The 19,805-nt window shown below is 33.6% G+C and overlaps 1 protein-coding gene across 2 annotated transcripts in view; it reads right to left on the reverse strand.

The window, feature by feature from the left end:
* Window positions 1–19,805, reverse strand: part of LOC120430524 (uncharacterized) — a 444,462-nt gene that overhangs the window by 28,068 nt on the left and 396,589 nt on the right. For both annotated transcript variants that reach the window (XM_052711253.1, XM_052711254.1), the window contains exons 7-11: window positions 14,315–14,431; window positions 14,121–14,252; window positions 13,791–14,050; window positions 5,726–5,870; window positions 5,499–5,648 (exon numbers count right to left, since the gene is read on the reverse strand). In XM_052711253.1, coding sequence (XP_052567213.1) covers window positions 5,499–5,648; window positions 5,726–5,870; window positions 13,791–14,050; window positions 14,121–14,252; window positions 14,315–14,431 — 804 coding nt within the window. The remainder of the gene's footprint in view (window positions 1–5,498; window positions 5,649–5,725; window positions 5,871–13,790; window positions 14,051–14,120; window positions 14,253–14,314; window positions 14,432–19,805) is intronic.

Genomic DNA, 19,805 nt, shown 5'->3' on the forward strand with positions numbered 1-19,805 from the left:
CTCTATCTGCGACAATACTCTTTGCCATGTAATTAAGTGCATTTTTGGAAATAAAAATTGATGTTTTTTGCTGTTTTTTATTTGTAAAAACAATCAAATCAGATGGATTATTTTTTTCATTCAAAGACCTGACAAGACATCACAAGCCAAGCTTTCATGTAAATTGCCACCAGATGTCGCTTTTTATGCTTTCGAGCTTTTTAGTGCTTTTCATGTACAGAAAGTGAAATATAGTTGGCGCCACCAGTCAATTCAGGCTGGCAAAGCATGCTGTCAAATTTAGGAATTTGGTTACTTCTTGCGAAGAAGGAAGCCAAATTACTAAATAAGGAAAGGGGGCAAAATTCCTAGAATAAAGGAATTTTGTACTTTTTTTTTATTTCAGTGTAAAGAAAAAGAGACTGTGATTATAATTAAACCTAAGGAAGGGGACCAATCGGCAAAAAAGACCAAGCAACAGTTGAAAGAAAAATTAAACCGCACTGAAAACCACATTCTAAATGTGAGAGAGGGCAGAAATGGAACTGTTATACTGGGTGTCTCGGATAACGTGGAAAGTGTAGCTAAATCAGTCTAGGAAAAATGTGGAGAACTCTTCAATGTGACCGTTCCAAAACCAAAAAAACCAAGACTGAAAATAGTAAAAGTGGCCGAAGAGCTTAATGAAAATGAGTTAAGAGAGGCTCTCATTGAACAAAACGACGTATCTGATGATATAGAACTGCGATTAGTGACAAGTTTTAAGAATGGTCTTGATGAATACTGTGTGTGGACCTACATCATTGAAGTTGATTCTTCTTCTCATGAATTTTTGCTTGAATTAGAGAAGGTGAACATAGGATGGGAAAGATGTAAAATAGTGGAATGCTTTGGCATTATTCGATGTTTTAAGTGTTGTTGTTATGGCCATAAAAGTAATGAATGTAAGAGCGAGAGTGAGGTTTGCTCCATTTGCGCAGAAAACCACAGAACAAATGAATGTAAATCTGAAATAGAATGTTGTGCTAATTGTTCGACAATGAATAGAATGAGAGGTTTAAAATTAAGCACAGATCATGTTGCATTTAGTCGTGAATGTCCTGTCTATAAAAGACAAGTAGCCCGCAAACGCCATCAAATTGATTACACTCGATAGCAATCAACGAAAAACAAGAACAATAAACAAAAATGGTCAGTGATTAGCTTAAACTGTGGCGGACTGTCTACAAACTTTGAAGAATTTAAATTATTAGTCCAAACATATAAACCGAGATTAGTGTTAGTTACAGAAACGCATATAACAGAGCAGTTGGGAGATGAACATTTAGGAATCGATGGGTACAACCATGTAAGTTGTTTTTCAGACTCAAGACACACAGGAGGTGTAATGATTTATTCACAATCAAACATTGAATACAAAGTGCTTTGCAAAAGTCAGATCGCACGAAATTGGTTCTTGTCAATCGATGTAACTAGGGGTATGAAGATTGGAAGATATGCAACGTTGTATCATTCCCCAAATGAGCCGCATGCAACATTTTTAAAAAATTTAGAAGAAAATTGGCTTGAGCAATTCGTAGACTTGTCAAAATTTTTAGTGGTAGTTGGTGACTTCAATATTGACTGGTCAAGAGAAACAAGTAGAGGGTGACGATTCTCGAGATTTTCAATTTCCCGGGAATCGAGAGTTGAATTTGGCCATTTCCCGGGAATTCCCGGGACCCGGGAGTTTTTTTTCTATGCCAATAGTGGCAATAATTTAAAAGGAAATATAATAATATTGTTTCTTTTCAATCAATTAAGTTACATTTAATTCATACTTATTCTATGAAACGTTAACTTCAGTATCCTCTTTATCTGAGGAACTATATCTACCTTTTGATTTTTTTTTTTTTCTAAATCTGCAAATACAAGATCGTTTCTTGTGGTTTTTGGGACTCAAAATTGTAGTTTAGGCGTCATCCATAAAGTATGTCATGCTCTAGGGGGGGAAGGGGGGTCTGAGCAAGCGTGACATTGCGTGTTATAAGTATAGGGAAAGCATGACAAAGGGGGGGGGGGGGCGGGGGTAAATTTTGACTGATTTTAGCGAGACGTACTTTATGGATGAAGCCTTAAAATGTTAACGAATCTTTATTCGCACTGAGTGGTTTTTCAAAAGTTTCAGTTTTTTGTGGAGTAAAAAAAATGTATAATATCCCAGTATCGGGATATTTGCAATACGATAAACAACAATTTAAACTTGTTTTTTTTTTTCCTTTTTAAGGTCAACTGTTAATATTCGTTGAAGAAATATTTACATTTATCAGGAAAATCCGAATTTTCTCAATTAGTGGACCTTAACTTTACAAAGATTGACAGAGTGTTTTTTTCCAAAATATATTTGAATATTGAAGATGATGTCAAACACAAATTGACTTATTGATATCAAAAAAGAAAATTACCTTGATACAGCGAAATTACTCTAGGGACTTAAAAAAATAGGTTATGAAAAATGAACTTATTTTGAAAAAGCATTCCCCCTTAGAATTAACAAATAAAAATAATTTTAAAAAACTTTAGATTTCATTTCTGGGGTGTAACTGATAAACTTTAAGGTCAAATTTTTTTAGCTTCTCTCAATTAAAGTTATTGGAATTTTTGACAAGTTAAATTTTAATCTTTCTGAATTAGAAGATCAGAGAAGCATTGGTTTATTCAAACCTGGACAGCGAACATTAACATGGAAGTTCTAAACATTTTTTTTTTTCAAATAATTTACTGATTAGTTCATATAATTTTGCTTCGTTTTTTAAGTATAAAATTTCCCGGGAGTCTCGACCGAATTTCCCGGGAATCGAGAGGTCCAAAAATGGTCGATTTCCCGGGAAATTTTTCCCGGGAATTCCCGCTCGTCACCCTCTAGAAACAAGTGATGCATCTAATTTGAAACAAATCTGTGATTCATTAGGCTTAAAACAAAATGTCCAAGATTATACACGCATAACGAGGTTGACCAAAACAATGATTGATCTAGTCTTTTCTAACTGTGATATAGGTGTGCGTACTGTGAGTGAAATGAAAATATCTGACCATGAAACTTTGTGTTGGTATAATGTGAATGAGTGTACTGTTGCTAGTAAATCAATGAAAAAGATCACTTGTTGGAAAAATTATTCTAAATCTGCTTTAGTAAATCTTTTGAGACAAAACAGAAATTTACCATTTAATTTTGAGGATATTCATGAAAATGCACTTAACTTAATAAGTAATTTAAAAAAATGTGTTAAAACGTTAATAACTGAAAAATTAGTCTCTGTTGATAAATGCTGCAAGTGGTTCTCAGTGGAGCTATTACAAATGAAGCAAAGGCGGGACCAGGCCTATTTGAAACATGTAACAGAAGGAGGAGCTAATTCATGAGCAATTTATAAAGCATTCAGAAATGAATACTCTAGCACTTTAAGAAGAAAACGTAAAGAGTATATTCAAAAGTCAATTGAAGAAAATAAAAATAACAGTAAAGAGTTATGGAAAATATTAAAGAAAATGATAAAACCTGACAGTGCACCGGCTAATACTATGATAATGTCAATGAAAAAAATAGAGTTGCGATTCCTAGAAAATTTAATGAGTATTTCGTAAATAGTGTGGAAGAAATTAGCAATTCAATTGAGGAAGTGAATGCACCACCTGAGCTTGAGTGTCAATTTTCTGCAACAAATATGTCGTTTTTTGAAACAATAACATTAGAAAAACTAAAATCTGTGATATGGTCTTTAGCATCAAAGTCTGGATCTGACAATATCAGTGCTTCTGTTTTGCGCGACGCTTTCGAAGTTATAGGACAAGATCTATTGAATGTGATTAATCAGTCATTAATATCTGGAGTGGTGCCTGACAGTTGGAAAGAGTCAGTGGTCATTCCTATAGAAAAAGTCCAGGGAACAATGAATGCATCAGAGTTTCGACCAATAAACATGCTTCCTCTCTATGAAAAAGTTTTAGAACTGACAGTTAAAGAACAACTTCTAAATTATTTAAATGTTAACAAACTCCTAGCAGCAGAGCAATCTGGGTACCGTAAAAACCATTCGTGTGAGACAGCTCTTAACTTGGTGATTTCGAAATGGAAAAAACAATTGGAAAGCAGGAAAAAAATATTCGCGGTTTAAAGATTTAAAGAGAGCTTTTGAGACTATTTCAAGAGAAAAATTGATTGCAGTCCTTAAACAATACGGAATTACAGGAAATGTGATAAATTGGTTTTCTTCTTACCTAGTCAATCGAAGTCAACGAACTAAGTTTAACTCTGTGATATCAGTTTCCATAGAAACGTTAGTTGGATTACCTCAGGGAAGTGTTTTAGGTCCCCTTTTATTTATTTTATATATTAACGACATGAAGAGAGTTCTTAAACATTGTGATATTAAATTGTTCGCTGATGATACTGTACTATTTATTGCCTCAGACAATGCAGTTGCAGCTATTGAAAAATTAAATTTTGATTTGGAAAACCTCTCTCGTTGGCTAAAATTCAAAAAACTCAAACTAAATGTATCGAAAACAAAGTATATGATAATTGCTAACACCAAAGCAAGTCTGCCAAATTTGATAGTCAGTATTAATGGCGAAAGATTAGAATGCGTTACCGAAATTAAATATTTGGGAGTAATCATTGACGATAAACTGGACTTTAAAAAACACATAGATTATAGTATTAAAAAGATTGCAAAAAAATTTGGTGTACTGTGTCGTTTACGCAATGATTTAACCCAGTGGAGTTTAATTTATTTGTACAAAGCACTTATTTCACCACACTTTGATTTTTGCCCATCCATAATATTTCTTGCTAACGAACAACAAATGAATAGGTTACAAAAAATACAAAATAAAATCATGCGTTTAATTTTAAAGTGTAATAGGCGAACTCCAAGGCAATCTATGTTAAATGCACTGCAATGGTTATCGGTGAGGCAGCGTGTAACATTTCTAACAGTTGTTTTAATTTATAAAATAGCAAACGGAATGGCACCTGAATATCTTCAAAAAATATTAGTTCGTGGTTCAGACATTCATCAGCACAACACTCGTATGGCTTCAGAAATAAGAGCAGCATCGTTTCTTTTAACAAGCACACAAAATTCATTATTTTATAAAGGTATAAAACTATACAACACATTGCCTAGAGACTTTAAAAATGAAAAGAACTTTGCGGTGTTCAAAAGGAAGACATTAGGTTTTGTAAAAGAAAATGTTGGTATATGATTTGAGTACTAGTTAAGTGTAGATTAAGTGACTTTTTTTTTAGTGTATAAATTGTGTGAATATCTTTGTATGATGATAAAATTAGCATAAAAAAAAAATAAGGCTGATGGACGCGCATGGGCTTAAAGTATAAAATAATAATAGCAACATAACAATGAAAACTAGAAGTAAATTAACTAAACAAATATCTAACCAGATAAATCAGACACTCTGCTATTCCCATGGGCGGGGGTAAGTGGAGAGCCATCATCATCATCATCATCATAACTCACCACCGTGTTCCGCACGCCGGCAATCTGGCTGAGCCCAAACCTCGGACTGACCAGCAGGACCCGCTCGACGCCGTCCCGCTGGTTAGTGCTAAAGCACTTGGCCCCGTAGCTCGGCAGCCCGGAGATTATGTCCAGATAGTGGATCTTGGCCTGTGGGAAGAGAGGGAGCAGGTGCACAAATAAAAATTAAACAATTTGCTCACAATTAATTAATTGCCATGACTCACCTGCAGCTGGCTCAACATCTTGGTCGACGAACCGGTCATCTGGGAGTTGAGCTTCAGAAAGTGGCCGAGCAGCCTCCGGAGCTCCTTGCGTTTCATCCCGTCAATCAGGGAGGCAGGCACAAAGCGATCCAGTCCAAATTCTCGTCTGAAAGTGGAAGAAAGAAGCGAAGAAAAGTGGTTAAATTTGTAGTTCAAACACAAATAAATTTGCAAAATTGTCAGCGTTTGAGCATCGCTAACCCAACACGTCCGTCCCTTCTGGCGTTGTGGGCTTGTCCCTTAATCTCATTTGCAATGCAACGCTAATTGCATTTTTATAAAGTTTAATTAGTCGTCTCGTTTCGTCGGCTTGGCTGGTGGTTGTGGTGTTGGAAATGGGAAAATCTTGTGTACTTTGTACAGAGTCTGGGTGTTTTGTCTTCTTCTTTATGCTTGAAGCGCGCCTACAAGAATGCAACCGAGCTAATCCCAAGAATGGCTGGTGTGGTGTTCGATGTCGAAACTTTGCCGCTATCGTACTCTTGGAAGACCGTGGAATGACTCTTCCCTGAATTCCTTAATCGAAATCAGTGGAGTCATCTGGTGGTGAATAGTCAAATAGGAACTTGTATGCAATATCCAACTGATAAGAGAAAAGCTTGCAAGCAAAGGTAACAACGGAAAACCCCACCATCTAGTGATAAAAACATAAAAGTTAACTAAATCTAGAAAAAAGAGACTCAAACTTCCCCTACTTTACTGTTACAAAGAGATCAGATTGGAAACTTTTACCATCTCCCTGGTACCAACCACCCTTTCCCACGTTCGTGAGAAAATCTTGGAAAATTTGCACGACAATTGCAGCACAAAACACTTTGTGTGGCGTGTCGTCTGACTATGTCCTCCTCCAGTGTCTGGTATTTTGCTGCTTTTTCCTTCCTAGCAGGCAAGACAAAGTTGTGTTTCCCCTTGTGAGCGGGAGGAGGCTTGTCGCTCTGGCCCAAAGTTTTCGGCTTTTGGGTTTGGGGTTTGGCTCCCTGCCAGGAATCGAGGTTGTAATCTGTGATTCCGGTTGTACTGTAGTTCGACCGGAGCTGTCTGGTCACACCGGAGTTGGGTGGGGACTGCACTCATTTGGAAAGTGGTAGTACCTTGGGCGGTTTGTACCTTGGGATTGGGATTGTTTGTTGCTAGGAGGAAGGAAGTAACTGCACAGACTTACACAAACGGGATAATTTAATTTCGGTTAATTCTGGGTTTTATTTCTGGTCAACGGGGGAAGGAAAGCTTGCTGGTCCTTGAACTGGTCCTGGTTTTGAGCGGATGCACATGAGAGATGATGAACTGGGTGGTTTATGGAGTTGTTGGACTAGAGAAGTTCTTCAAGAACTGTTATTTGAACATTATTTAGAAAACTTGAAGGCAATTTGAAAAAAAAAAAACAGACATATAAATTGAATTGATTCCGTTCAATAAAACAATTCAAAACAATTATAAACAATTTTTAGCCATTTTTGTCAATTTTATGTAATTATAAACAATTTTAAACAATTTCTATGAATTTTTAGCAACTTTTAACAATTTTTTAAATTTTTAAGCATCTTTCAACAATTTTTTACAATTTCTAGCAATTTTTGAGCAAATTTTAGCAATTTTAACAATTAAAAAAATTAACAACTTTTAACATTTTTAACAATTTTTAACAATTTTTAACAATTTTTAACAATTTTTAACAATTTTTAACAATTTTTCACAATTTTCAACAATTTTTAACAATTTTCAACTTTTTTATACAATTTTTAACAATTTTTAACAATTTTTTAACAATTTTTAACATTTTTTTAATAATTTTTAACAATTTTGAACAATTTTTAACAATTTTTAACAATTTTAAACAATTTTAAACAATTTTAAACAATTTTTAACAATTTTTAACAATTTTTAACAATTTTTTAATGTTTAACAATGTTTAACAATTTTTAACAATTTTTAACAATGTTTAACAATTTTTAACAATTTTTAACAATTTTTAACAATTTTTAACATTCTTTAAAAAAAAATTTTTTAACAATTTTTAACAATTTTCAACAATTTTTGACAATTTTTTACAATTTTCAACAATTTTTTAACAATTTTTAACAATTTTCAACATTTTTTAACAATTTTTTACAATTTTTTACAATTTTTAACAATTTTCAACAATTTTTAACATTTTTTTACAATTTTTAACATTTTTTTACAATTTTTAACATTTTTTAACAATTTTTAACAATTTTTAACAATTTTTAAGAATTTTTTACAGTTTTTAACAGTTTTTAACAATTTTTAACAATTTTTAACAATTTTTAACAATTTTTAACAATTTTTAACAATTTTTAACAATGTTTAACAATGTTTAACAATTTTTAACAATTTTTAACAATGTTTAACAATTTTTAACAATTTTTAACAATTTTTAACAATCTTTAAAAAAATTTTTTAACAATTTTCAACAATTTTCAACAATTTTCAACAATTTTTGACAATTTTTTACAATTTTCAACAATTTTTTAACAATTTTTAACATTTTTCAACATTTTTTAACAATTTTTTACAATTTTTTACAATTTTTAACAATTTTCAACAATTTTTAACATTTTTTTACAATTTTTAACATTTTTTAACAATTTTTAACAATTTTTAACAATTTTTAACAATTTTTAAGAATTTTTTACAGTTTTTAACAGTTTTTAACAATTTTTAACAATTTTTACAATTTTCAACAATTTTTAATTTTGAATGTTTTAATGTTTTAATGTTTTAATGTTTTAATGTTTTAATGTTTTAATGTTTTAATGTTTTAATGTTTTAATGTTTTAATGTTTTAATGTTTTAATGTTTTAATGTTTTAATGTTTTAATGTTTTAATGTTTTAATGTTTTAATGTTTTAATGTTTTAATGTTTTAATGTTTTAATGTTTTAATGTTTTAATGTTTTAATGTTTTAATGTTTTAATGTTTTATTTGAAATAAAATCTAGAAATTGCATTAACATTCAAGGCTTCCTTTGATTTGCCAAGTCAAGTCGCTGTAAAAATCAAACCATAAAATGTAATTAATAACGCCTCCGTGACTTCCACGTCTGTCGTCTAGGAAAGTCATTCTCTTTGAAAAGCGATGCACTTTCCACTTCCTATCTCTCGAGTCTGCCAAGACATTCAGAGTGACACCAAATGAAAAGTTGGAACTTGAGATGAAAGTGAAGAAAAAAAAAAGAAGTAAAAATCTCCTCCAACAAAGCCCCCCCGGAGCAAGCATCAAGAATCAGCAACGAACACAAAGTTCGGATTAACGTTATTGTTCCATCAGAATAGGAGAGACACTTTTCACTTGGCAGTCTTCTTCTTTGCAAACGGGAATGAGAAAAAAAGAAAAACAAAAGTAAACCGAGAAGGAAAAGAAAACCGTGGAAAATCAGGAAGGAGTCGCTTTGGTGGGAAGTTTATGTGAAATTTGCAAACAGTCTACTGCTTTTGTGCCTGAGGTCCTCTACACGGGTTCTATTATGGATGAACTGAGGGACTTTAAGATGGCGTTAGTAGGGTAACGTTACTCAGAGAGAGTTTGAAACATTCCGAAATCATGCTTGTTCATGATTTTCTTTTTTTTTACTGATAAAATATTCAACTTAATCAAAATTTTAACAAATAATTTAGGGATTTTCAAACATTTTGAATATTTCAGAAGTTTCAAAAATTTCAGATGTTTTAATGGTTAAAAAAATCACAGTTGTTTTAGATGTTTTAAATGTGTCAGTTGTTTCAGAAGTTTCAAAAGTTTTAATTTTTTTTTGTTTTTTTAAGTCGTATGCACTGTTTTGCCATTTTTTTAAAAGATTTATCAGATGCCATTATGTTTTTGAAGCTTTTTATTGTGATTGGAAAACTGTTATTGTGTTATTTTACTAAATGATAACCTGTTTATTCCCTCTTACCCATGTAAAAAAACGAAGTTGACTATATAGCTGTCGGCCACCTTTGCTTGTACCAACCACTAGTGTCTTCCTTTTAATCTACAAGCACTTCGCCGCCCTGGGCTCCTAAGTGTATGAAAGTATGGCACGGAGCGACGGCGCCGAATACCCATATTTACACAAAGAATTTTAGAGCGCCCGCCGCGGGATTCGAACCGGCGACCTCTGGATTGTGAGTCCAGTGCGCGTTCCGATTGATCCACACGGGCGGGACGACTCTTACCCAAGTATTTAGTATTATAACTTTTTGTAGTCAGAAATATGTATTTGATTCTTGACTGCATCCCTTTCAATTAAAATTTTACCAAATTTAATCTAGTTCTCTCTGAAAAAAGTACACACACAGTCATCTTTTACCCAAATAGCGAATGTCTTGGATGTTTTAAGTAAATCATTTTTCAGGGAAAAAATACGAGGTACAAAAAAAGATTTAAAATAATAATTGCTGTTTTTGGAAATCGGAAAAAAGTCACTGACAGTATAACCCTTCCAACAAATATTCAATCGTTATAACAATCTATTTCTAAGAAATCAACATGTGCATTTTGTTTTAAACTAAGTACAAAAAATCAAAGTGTTCACAGCAAATAAAGTAGTAATCCAGCTGCGTGTAAAAGGTCTGGGTGTAAAATAAATTTTGCATTATTTTATGAAATTCTGTGTAATATTACACCCTGAAATATGTAGCCCATCAATATGGCAAACCTACTTAACCGAAATGTGAAGCTCACATATACGTTTATCCTTTCCATTTTTCATCGGTCTGATGGCCGAGCGGGCTAAGGCGCCAGTCCTTACTGTTGGTGCTGGGTTTGAATCCCGTCGGTTGCAACTTTTTTTTGTGTTTGCAAAAATTGTACATGCAGTGTGTAATATTAAGTGTTTATTTTGACGAAGGTGATGTGCATGCTTTTGCATGCGATTTTACCATCGGATTTTTTGCTGTGTTGAATTTGAAATAATTGAAAATGACAAAAAATATCAATACAGTTGCAACTTATTTTGAAATAATCATTGAATATGTTAAATATATCGATTATCTTACTGTTTACTATTTCTCTACTAAAATCTGAGAATGTTGATCCTTGACAAACTATTTTGATATCGTTGCAAAAAATCGTTGAACAAATCTCAAGATTTCAGTACCAAAAAGTACACAAAATTAAAATATTATTCAACCGGTAATAATTTTCTCATATTGTATGTCCCACGCCAATATTTCGGAAGGAGATTATCATTGCAAATCAGTGTACCTAAAAAATGTTTTTTGGAAAGGTCATTTTAAAATGACCTAGAAATTATTTTACCTGTGGATTTTGGTTTTTATCCAATATTTTGATATTTCATATATTTTGAAGGAGGCGCACGATCATTCATAAAGCTTCGTTTTAGGTGAAGATTCAAGAAGTATTGCGCGCCTCCTTCTATGTATATTGAAAATTTTAAAATTAAAATAAATCAATAATTCCCAGGTAAAATATTTTCTAGGTCACGGATATTTGAAAAGGACCCCTTAATTATCTTTTCCACGAAGACATTTTTTAGATACCTTGATTTGCGATCATAATCTTTAAATAGTAGTAGATGCAACAAGTTGCAAAAAGAAGTTGTTTTAAGCACGAGTCGTACATTTATCCAACGAGGTTTACCGAGTTGGACAAATACGATGAGTGTTGCAAAAAAAAAAACAAGTTTTGCAACGAGTTGCTTACAACATTTTTTGCAATTCCGTCGTGAAACAACACTTTTCCTGTCATTCTTGAACGATGAAATAGCCTACTTTTCTGTACCAAAAATAACAGAATCGAATAGCAACACTTTTCAAAATAAATGCTGAAAAGTTCTACTTTTCAGCACTGAAATGGGTGCTGAAAAGTTGAACTTTTCAGCACTTGTTTCGAAAAGTAAAACTTTTCAACATTTTTATGATTGTGTTTTTCGGAATTGCAAAAAATGTTGTATGGAACTCGTTGCAAAACTTGATTTTTTCAGCACTCTTCGTATTTATCCAACTCGGTGAACCTCGTTGGATAAATGTACGACTCGTGCTGAAAAAATCCTCTTTTTGCAACTTGTTGCATAAACTACTATTTTGCAATTCCAAAAAAACCGCTTTTTGAATGGAATTTTATGTCAATTATTAATGTGTTAAGTAAACTCACCGTTTAAAACAAAAAAATATTTAAAAATGTTACTTTTCGATACTAGGGCTGAAAAGTTCAACTTTTCAGCACCCATTTCAAGTGGAACTTTTCAACACTGGTGTTGAAAGGTATAAATTTTCCATTTTGTTATTTTTGGTATGGAAAAGTAGGCCGTTTCTTTTCTCCAGAAGGACAGGAAAAGTTGACAGTTTCACAGCGGATAGACAATGTGCTTCTTATAAATGTCAGCTTAAAAGTGTGCAAATTGAATTTTTATGTTAAATCGATCATTAAGGCCAGGTTTCTATAAATGATTCATTCAAAAAAATTACAATTTAATATTAAAATATATAAGCTTTTTATAATTTAAATGTAAATAAAACAAACAAGCTAATTTGAGGTTAAGTAAATAAAACCCAATTTAATTACAAAACTGTTCTTCTGAAAATGCCTTCAAAACTGGAGATAGTTTTTGAATTCTGTTTCAACAACGTATAAAACTTGTAACCTAGAAACTTTTTTTCCGTTGATTCTTCCTTGAGAAAAACATAGCACTTAGAGAGTATTTAAATAATCCTATTTATCAATGTTTTCAAAATAATAGTTAACAAACTTTTGAAACATTTCAAAATATGTGGAGTCGGAGTCGGAGTCGAAGCCAACAATTTGTAGAAAGCTGGAGTCGGAGTCGGCTAGAGTTGGTAGGCCGGAGTTGGAGTCGGTTGGGACTGAAAGCCGGAGCCGGCGTCGGAGTTGGAGTCGTCTAATCTCAGAAAGCCGGATTCGGAGTCGCTTGAAATATGACCCGACTCCGCAGCCCTGATTTTTTAGACTATTCGAATGTTTCAAATGTTTCAGAAATTTCGGAAGATTCTAACATTTAAGTTGTTTATACTGTTCCAGATATTTCGGATGTTTGAGATCGATCAAAATTCACTGAATACAAAAAAAAAATCTCTGTAACGTCATTTTTAATTTCCCCCAACAAAGTTTCGTTTGCATTCCTGGGTGTCCGTTCGTGGACCAAGATTGAAAAACTTTCCATACCAGCAAAGCCAAGTACTGACGCGTTAAAGTTTTGCCTGATGCCAGGTTATCCATCTTACTCCCGGAACCACCCAACGCAAGAAGAATCCTCCGAAACGGTTTTTTTTTGTAAGTTACACTCTCTAGGAAGCAAAAACTTGAAAAGAAAGTGAATAATAAGGTGTGTGGTTTAACGATGAAAATAATACGATTTTTTTTTAAATTGCTCTTAGAAAAAAAACGGCTTTAAATTTTCAACAACTTTACTTTAAAATGGATATTTTTCTCTAAAAACATTTCTTGCTGTGGTCGAAGAGTCAGATTTCTTACTGTGCTTTAATAGTTTAGCTCAACTACAACAACCACTGCAGTGGTGGTGATGGCCTTTTGCTTGCTGCTAAGTAGTACTGACAGCGCAAGTTATCTCAAGATGAAAGTACACCTGGCAGCTATCGTTAATTAATGTATCAACATCGTTAGAGCTCAGCTAAAAAGCAAGCTCGGGGTGTTAGAACAGAACAGAGCACGGAACTTGGCTTGGCCCAGGTGAAACTAGAAGAAAGAATATCCAGCAAAAAAAAAGGAAAGATGCACCACCTCTTTAGTGGTTGATCAAATATTTACCACTTGAGCGAAGTCTCGGAAGTGGGCCTTGTGGTTGCACTTTTCATTGGAGGGAGTCGTTTAAAGGAGGTATGAAACGAGCGAAAACTAGTAAACATGATACATGATGGCACCTCTTGACAGGTGTGAAAACTTTGGTTGATTGATTTATTATGTCAATCATTTAATATTCAAGAATGTTATTTGCAGGAGCTTTTTAAAGCTTGAAGAAAAATTAATGCAGAATCTGAAAGTTTCCGAATCAATCAGGAGTTTGATAGGCAAAATTAATGCTACTCACTCGACAGTCTTGACGGTCAGCTTGGCGGGGGAGATGTTGTTGGCGAGGGCGTGCTGGTGCATGTGCAGGGCGGCCAACCGCAGCGCCACCTCCGGCTGCAGCTCGGGCGCGAACCGCTCCTGGGTGACGTCGTTGCAGCACTGCAGAAACAGATAGTCCAGCGCGTTCAGGTCCTTCTGGGCTAGGCCCGCCGCCGACACGGGCACGAACGTCACCCGGAAGAGGCAGCGCAGCTTGTGGGCACCGGGCCGGGCCGCTATCTGTGGGAATTTAAAATAGAAAATTTTAAAAAAATATAAAAACAGAGAATTAAGCTTCGATGATACTGACCCTGGCCACGGTTTCCTGGGGGTCCAGCAGGGTCAGCTTGTTCCGTTTCAGACTTTTGACGTGCTCCAGGACCAGGCTGAAGTGCTCCCCCGCGGTTAGGCATAGTTTATCACGTAACGACGTTACGACGTCCTGGAATTAGAGAGATTTGATAAAATTGAAGGAAACAAGTACAACATCAAAGCGAAATTTACCTGAACGGTCGTCGTGGAGTCGTACTTGAAGGATTTGGTTTGGCCATTTTCGAGGAAAACCTTGAGCACGTTCGCCATGGGAGGAACGCACAGGTCTCCAAGACTAAATGCTGATGGCTGGAAAGGTAAAGGGAGAGAGGGAAATGGTAAGTGAAAATGACTTGAAGTAAACATTTAAGAGCATACAACTTTGTTGAAAAAGAATTTGTTGGTAGTAAAAAAATATGAAAAAATATTTTTCCGAGAACATTAAGATAAAAAAAATATCGGCAGGTCTGATATTTGGCACAATGAAAGAAGGGTTTTAAAAACCGCTGTCCTTATTTAGACTGTAGTCCCGATTCGCTAAGCTATTTATGACTATTTATTTCTGTGCTCTGCCATACTACACAATTACATACTATAACGTTTTCGGAGCAATCAGATTTTAGAGAAAGTTCGCAGAACAAGTTCCTAAAAAGTAGTAGTTTTGGTTCGATATTCTCAATATTGCATAGATTTTAATTATGTTATAGTTTTCAGTGTAAAAAATACAAAAATTTACACAAACCGTATTTTTTTAAACTTAAATTTTCATGATTTCGGATATAAATATAAAACGATTCAAAATTTTGCATGGATGTTTAATAAATTATTGTTTTCGTGTAAAATACTCAAATTTTCATCAAATAGAAAAAAAACTTCATTCGAATTATTGATCGTTATTTATCTATGTTGCAAATTTCAAAACCTTGAATGCTTAAAAATATATTTTGAGAAAATTTGAGTATTTTAAACTGATAACTCTAGTTTTATGAAAATCTATGCAAAATTTTGCGTTAATTGCAAAAATATCTTAGCTTTTTTTAATACCGTAAAACGGGGTGACTTTGATTGGTGTTGTGTCAACATTTGAATGAAAAATGTGTTTTAAAATGCATTTTACACTTGCCCAGTTGTTTTGCAATCATTAGTTAATATGCAAGTATTGAAAAGATTTTTTTTTTCGCCGAAAAAAAAACTTTTTGCGGTGCTGTACATTGGCTTTTAACAAAAAATAAAAATATTTTTGATTGATCCCAGACATGCTATTTATGATTTTAAATGCAGGAAAATGCAATTCTAATTGTTTTCAGTTGGTTAGACTTCTATTTCCCTTGAAATTTTGAAGTTTCTTGAAAACATTTTTTTTGCCCCCTGATTTTTCGGACCGATTTTGACATAAACTTTGAAAAATATTTGCAACGGCCTAACTATTATTAAGAAAATGTTGATGAATCGCAATTTTTTAATATTCTCAATGTGTCATGATTTTCTCAATGAACATTATTTTGAATCGGAAAACGGATTCATTGGACAATTTTCCATTAAGTGAAGGTAAAATATGTTTGTAAACAATAAGTACTATGTGTTTTAAAATATAATTCAAAAATATCTCCAAATTTATAGGCATTTTCAGTAGAACAAATTTTATATAAAATGTGAAAACTTTCGAATCGTGCTTCGAATTAAGTTTAAAATACAATATGAATCGATAATATTACAGTCGACTCTCTGGTTGTCAATATCCAAGGGACCGTCGAGGAAGAGAATCATCAGTTTACAGAACGATGCAAAATGAAGACTCGATTGAAAATATTTTTTTCTTGATACCCAGCTATGGGAGAGAATCATGGCAACGTCCATCAAACAAACACAAACTAATGTCAAACACCCTTCAAAGCTTCGTTTCACCAAGAAAAATGTCTATGCAAGCCATGAGAAAGTGAAATTATTGACAACCAGAAGAGATTTTTAAAGCAAACAGAATCCAAGGGACCGTCGAGGAAGAGATCCTACAAGCAAGAGAAAATATCGAGGAATGAAGATAATTGAAGTATGCAGATTGAAGGGACTGAAGAATTCATCGATAGATGGAGCAATATTGATATCGAGAAGATCGACAGCCAGAGAGTCGACTGTATAAACATAACTAGTTTTAACAAATTTCAGGAAAAATTGTATTTTTTACAATTTTAATTCATTTATATGTGTTTTGTTAAAAAGCTTATTAACATAGTTAACTAAATATTAACATTGATTTTTTTAAACTATATTAGCAACCTTATTAATGTTAATTTAACGTAAAAATAAAATTTGAACACCTGATTCTGATTTTAACAAGGAAAACTATAACCATCAAAGTCACCCCGGAATTCAAAATATGAATTTTCAACGCAACTATTTTTAAAAGCACTATTGAAAAAACTTTTTTTTAAAGATAGTGCATGGACCTTGTGTTGCTTACCCCTGTACATGTTTTAAAAATAATAATCTTGAAAAAGAAAACCAGTTGGAAAATATTCCAAAAATAAATTGAAATCCTATCAATGTCACCCCGGTTTACGATATTTTATAAAAGAGCAGTTCTCTAGATTTTTAAAACAATCCTGATTATATTCATTCTCCATTCATTCTATATGTTCAAATTTGTGATTTTGCAACGATAGCTTTTTCATAAAAATTTACATACCAATTTAGGGGCTGTTCATACATTCATAATCTGTATCTGTAGAAGGGATTTTCTGATCGATTTGATGTCTTCGGCAAAATTTTTGGTTTTTATTGAGATACTCAGAAAAAGATTACACTCTTTAAAAAAATACTATTCATTTTAAATGATTTTTTATCACACAAATCCGATTTTGACAAACCCTATTTGATTTTCCTTGAATAACAAAATTTGAGATTTTTAAAATAACGACCTACATTTAAAAAGGGCTTAAATCATATCATTAGGCCCTATTGAAGTCGTGTTTTCCAAACAGAAAAATTTTGAGAAAATTTCACAAAAGTTTCACTTTTCAACATTTAAAATGTGATAAACAGATTGCAAGACATCAGCGATTGAAAATTATTCTCCATATCTCGCAACTCAAGGTTGAATCAACAATGACCAAATTTTGGAGAATTTTTTCTGCTTTTCGTATATGTTTTTTCAAAGATGAACATAAATGGACAACTATTATTGAAAAAACTAAAAAGACAATTTTGATGAATGATTTAACTTAAAAATGGCTGTTACTCAAAAAAGGTTAAAGAGCAATTCCATGTCAAATAGGGAATCGGTTGTACCCGACCGACAATCTTATGGGAAATTGGACGAGCTTTTCGGTAAAAATATTATCGAGACTGAAAAATCAAATCTGTCATAAAGAAATTTCCAAAAACTATAAAAAAAACGATTTTTTCAACATTTTTATTTTTAAAACCGCTGTAACTTTACAAGGATTGGACTTAGGACATTGGTCAATATGGATACTTTTATGTAAATTGTCTGGAGAATCGACTCTCGTATTCGGTTTTTGAAAATTTTGATGTTTAGAGCACTTTTGAAAAAAACAGTTTCAGTAAATGATTTTTGTATTTATTTAGGTGAGTTGCTCCATCCTGCATTTTTCTTGAGTCTTTTTGTACCATCTTAGGCTATTTTCACAAAAATTTTGAACGAAAAAAAATCGTGGGCTCACGTTCAAATTTGACTTTTAAACTTAAAAATAAAAAAAATCTCATAAAAGTGGAGTGTTTTTTTCTTTCAGTGTATTTTTTTCAGAAAGCCCGTCAAATTTCCTAAAAGTTTGTCTTTGACCACTTTTTGATACGATGCAACGGCTTCGAGATACAGCAATATTTAAATTACAAAATACAAAAATATTTAAAAAAAACTTACGCCCTTCTCAAATGTCATTTACACTCGATAATGGCTCCTGGCTCCATTTACACAAAAATGGCTTATATAAGCGTAGGATAACATGTCTGCAAAGTTTCATTTAAATCGGAGAGGGTCTAGAAAAAAGTACCTAAAACATTCCTGTTTTGGGCTGGAATTGCGCTAAATCGATCAATACTTTTCTATGGACAGCCCTCAAAATTGTATGGCTTAGAAATCGATGGACAAAATTTCATACAAGTAAAATAAAAAAAATAAAAATCGATTAGCAAAATTGTAGAGAAATTCTCCAAAGTGTTTGAGTACAATCCAGACACAAATATCCTTAATATATATTTTCCATAACATTTGGACAACGGAACAAAATCTATTAGACAAAACTGCTCACAGTCTAAGGCTGCATGATGAATGATATCTGTAGCCACGTAGAAATGTTCGAGATTGTGCAGTTGTTGAAACTAGCACAATACCACAACCCGGTTCACACAAGTCTTACATGTTGATGCAATATTTCGCGCCGACGGCAGCATCCTGAACATTCCGATGGAAATTCCATCTCCAAGAGTAGTGGCCAGCAGGATCTCATACGCGTACACATACCCTCACATTCAAACATGTTACACTACTACGAGGAAGTGAATTGAGGTTAGGGGAAATTTGGCTAAAATTTGTGTTGCTTTTAAGATTAGATTTTATAAAATAATTATTTTTAAATTCAATCATTAACATCAAGATTTAGGTATGCCTATTCAAGCATCAAATTACGTTTTAAATGACCTTCAATGTCCCAAATCTCCCCTAAATCATTCGCTTCAGACGCAACGGAGTGAGATATTTCATCATTTTACAGATCACAGTGGCGAGTTGTTGAGCATAGTTTCGGAGCTCACAAGACTCGCTTGGACGTCGTGTTGCACATCGCAAAACCCAAAGTTTACGGGGAAAACATTCATATGAATTTCCCGTTTTGCGTTCCTCGCGCCCAGCAGCTAGTGGGGGGAAACATGTTCCGTGTGGTTTGCAGATGTTTCATGACCGGTTCTTCTTCCGGTTCGGTGTTCAGCACCGCGCCCCCAAAGCCACCAGCGCTTTTCTGAAGTGCGGTTTGGAATTTGCAAAAGTGATGAAATGGCACGTGGCTTGGGAAACAGAACAGTTGTAATTTCAATGCAATTAACAAAAGGTGCAGGTGGTTATGTTATAGACATGACCAGTATGACAAAGAAATACGATTTGCTAATTCGAGCCTCGCAAATGGAGTCCTGATTTCAATAGTAGAAATTACAGTTCTTCGATAAAAATACGCAAGAAATAGCTTATCCGATTTAAAAATTTTCATGCTGTTACAAATGTTCCAGTCTGTTGAAGCGTGAACAAATTGCACCCTGCGGCAATTTTTCTTCAAGGATTCCCCGGACCGAGGGTCTTGGCCCCCATAAACGAGAATGCGTGCTGTAATAAAAAAGTTGTGTCCAGCTTTCTAGGAGGGAAATTGAAAGAAAAACTTTTCCCCAAAAGATTCATTTTGCCGCCTCCGTCTTCGTCGCATCAATTTGGGCATCAATCTGCGATGGAACGCAATAAATGTTGGGAAGTTTATTAGGGGATCGTTGGATAAGGTCAATTCTTGAGATATCTACTTTAGAGTTTTATTGAGATAGCTTGTTTTGGTGGATCAACAAGTGATTTTGCGTCATAAAAAGATAATTCATCTCAATTTGCATTTGATTCATTTCATATGTCCACAGATTAATTCGTCGTGGTCGTGCTATCTTGTCGCACTTTTGACCTTCACAGATCCCC

The sequence above is a fragment of the Culex pipiens genome, chromosome 3, assembly GCF_016801865.2.
Source record: "Culex pipiens pallens isolate TS chromosome 3, TS_CPP_V2, whole genome shotgun sequence".
Classification (NCBI taxonomy): Eukaryota; Metazoa; Arthropoda; class Insecta; order Diptera; family Culicidae; genus Culex; species Culex pipiens.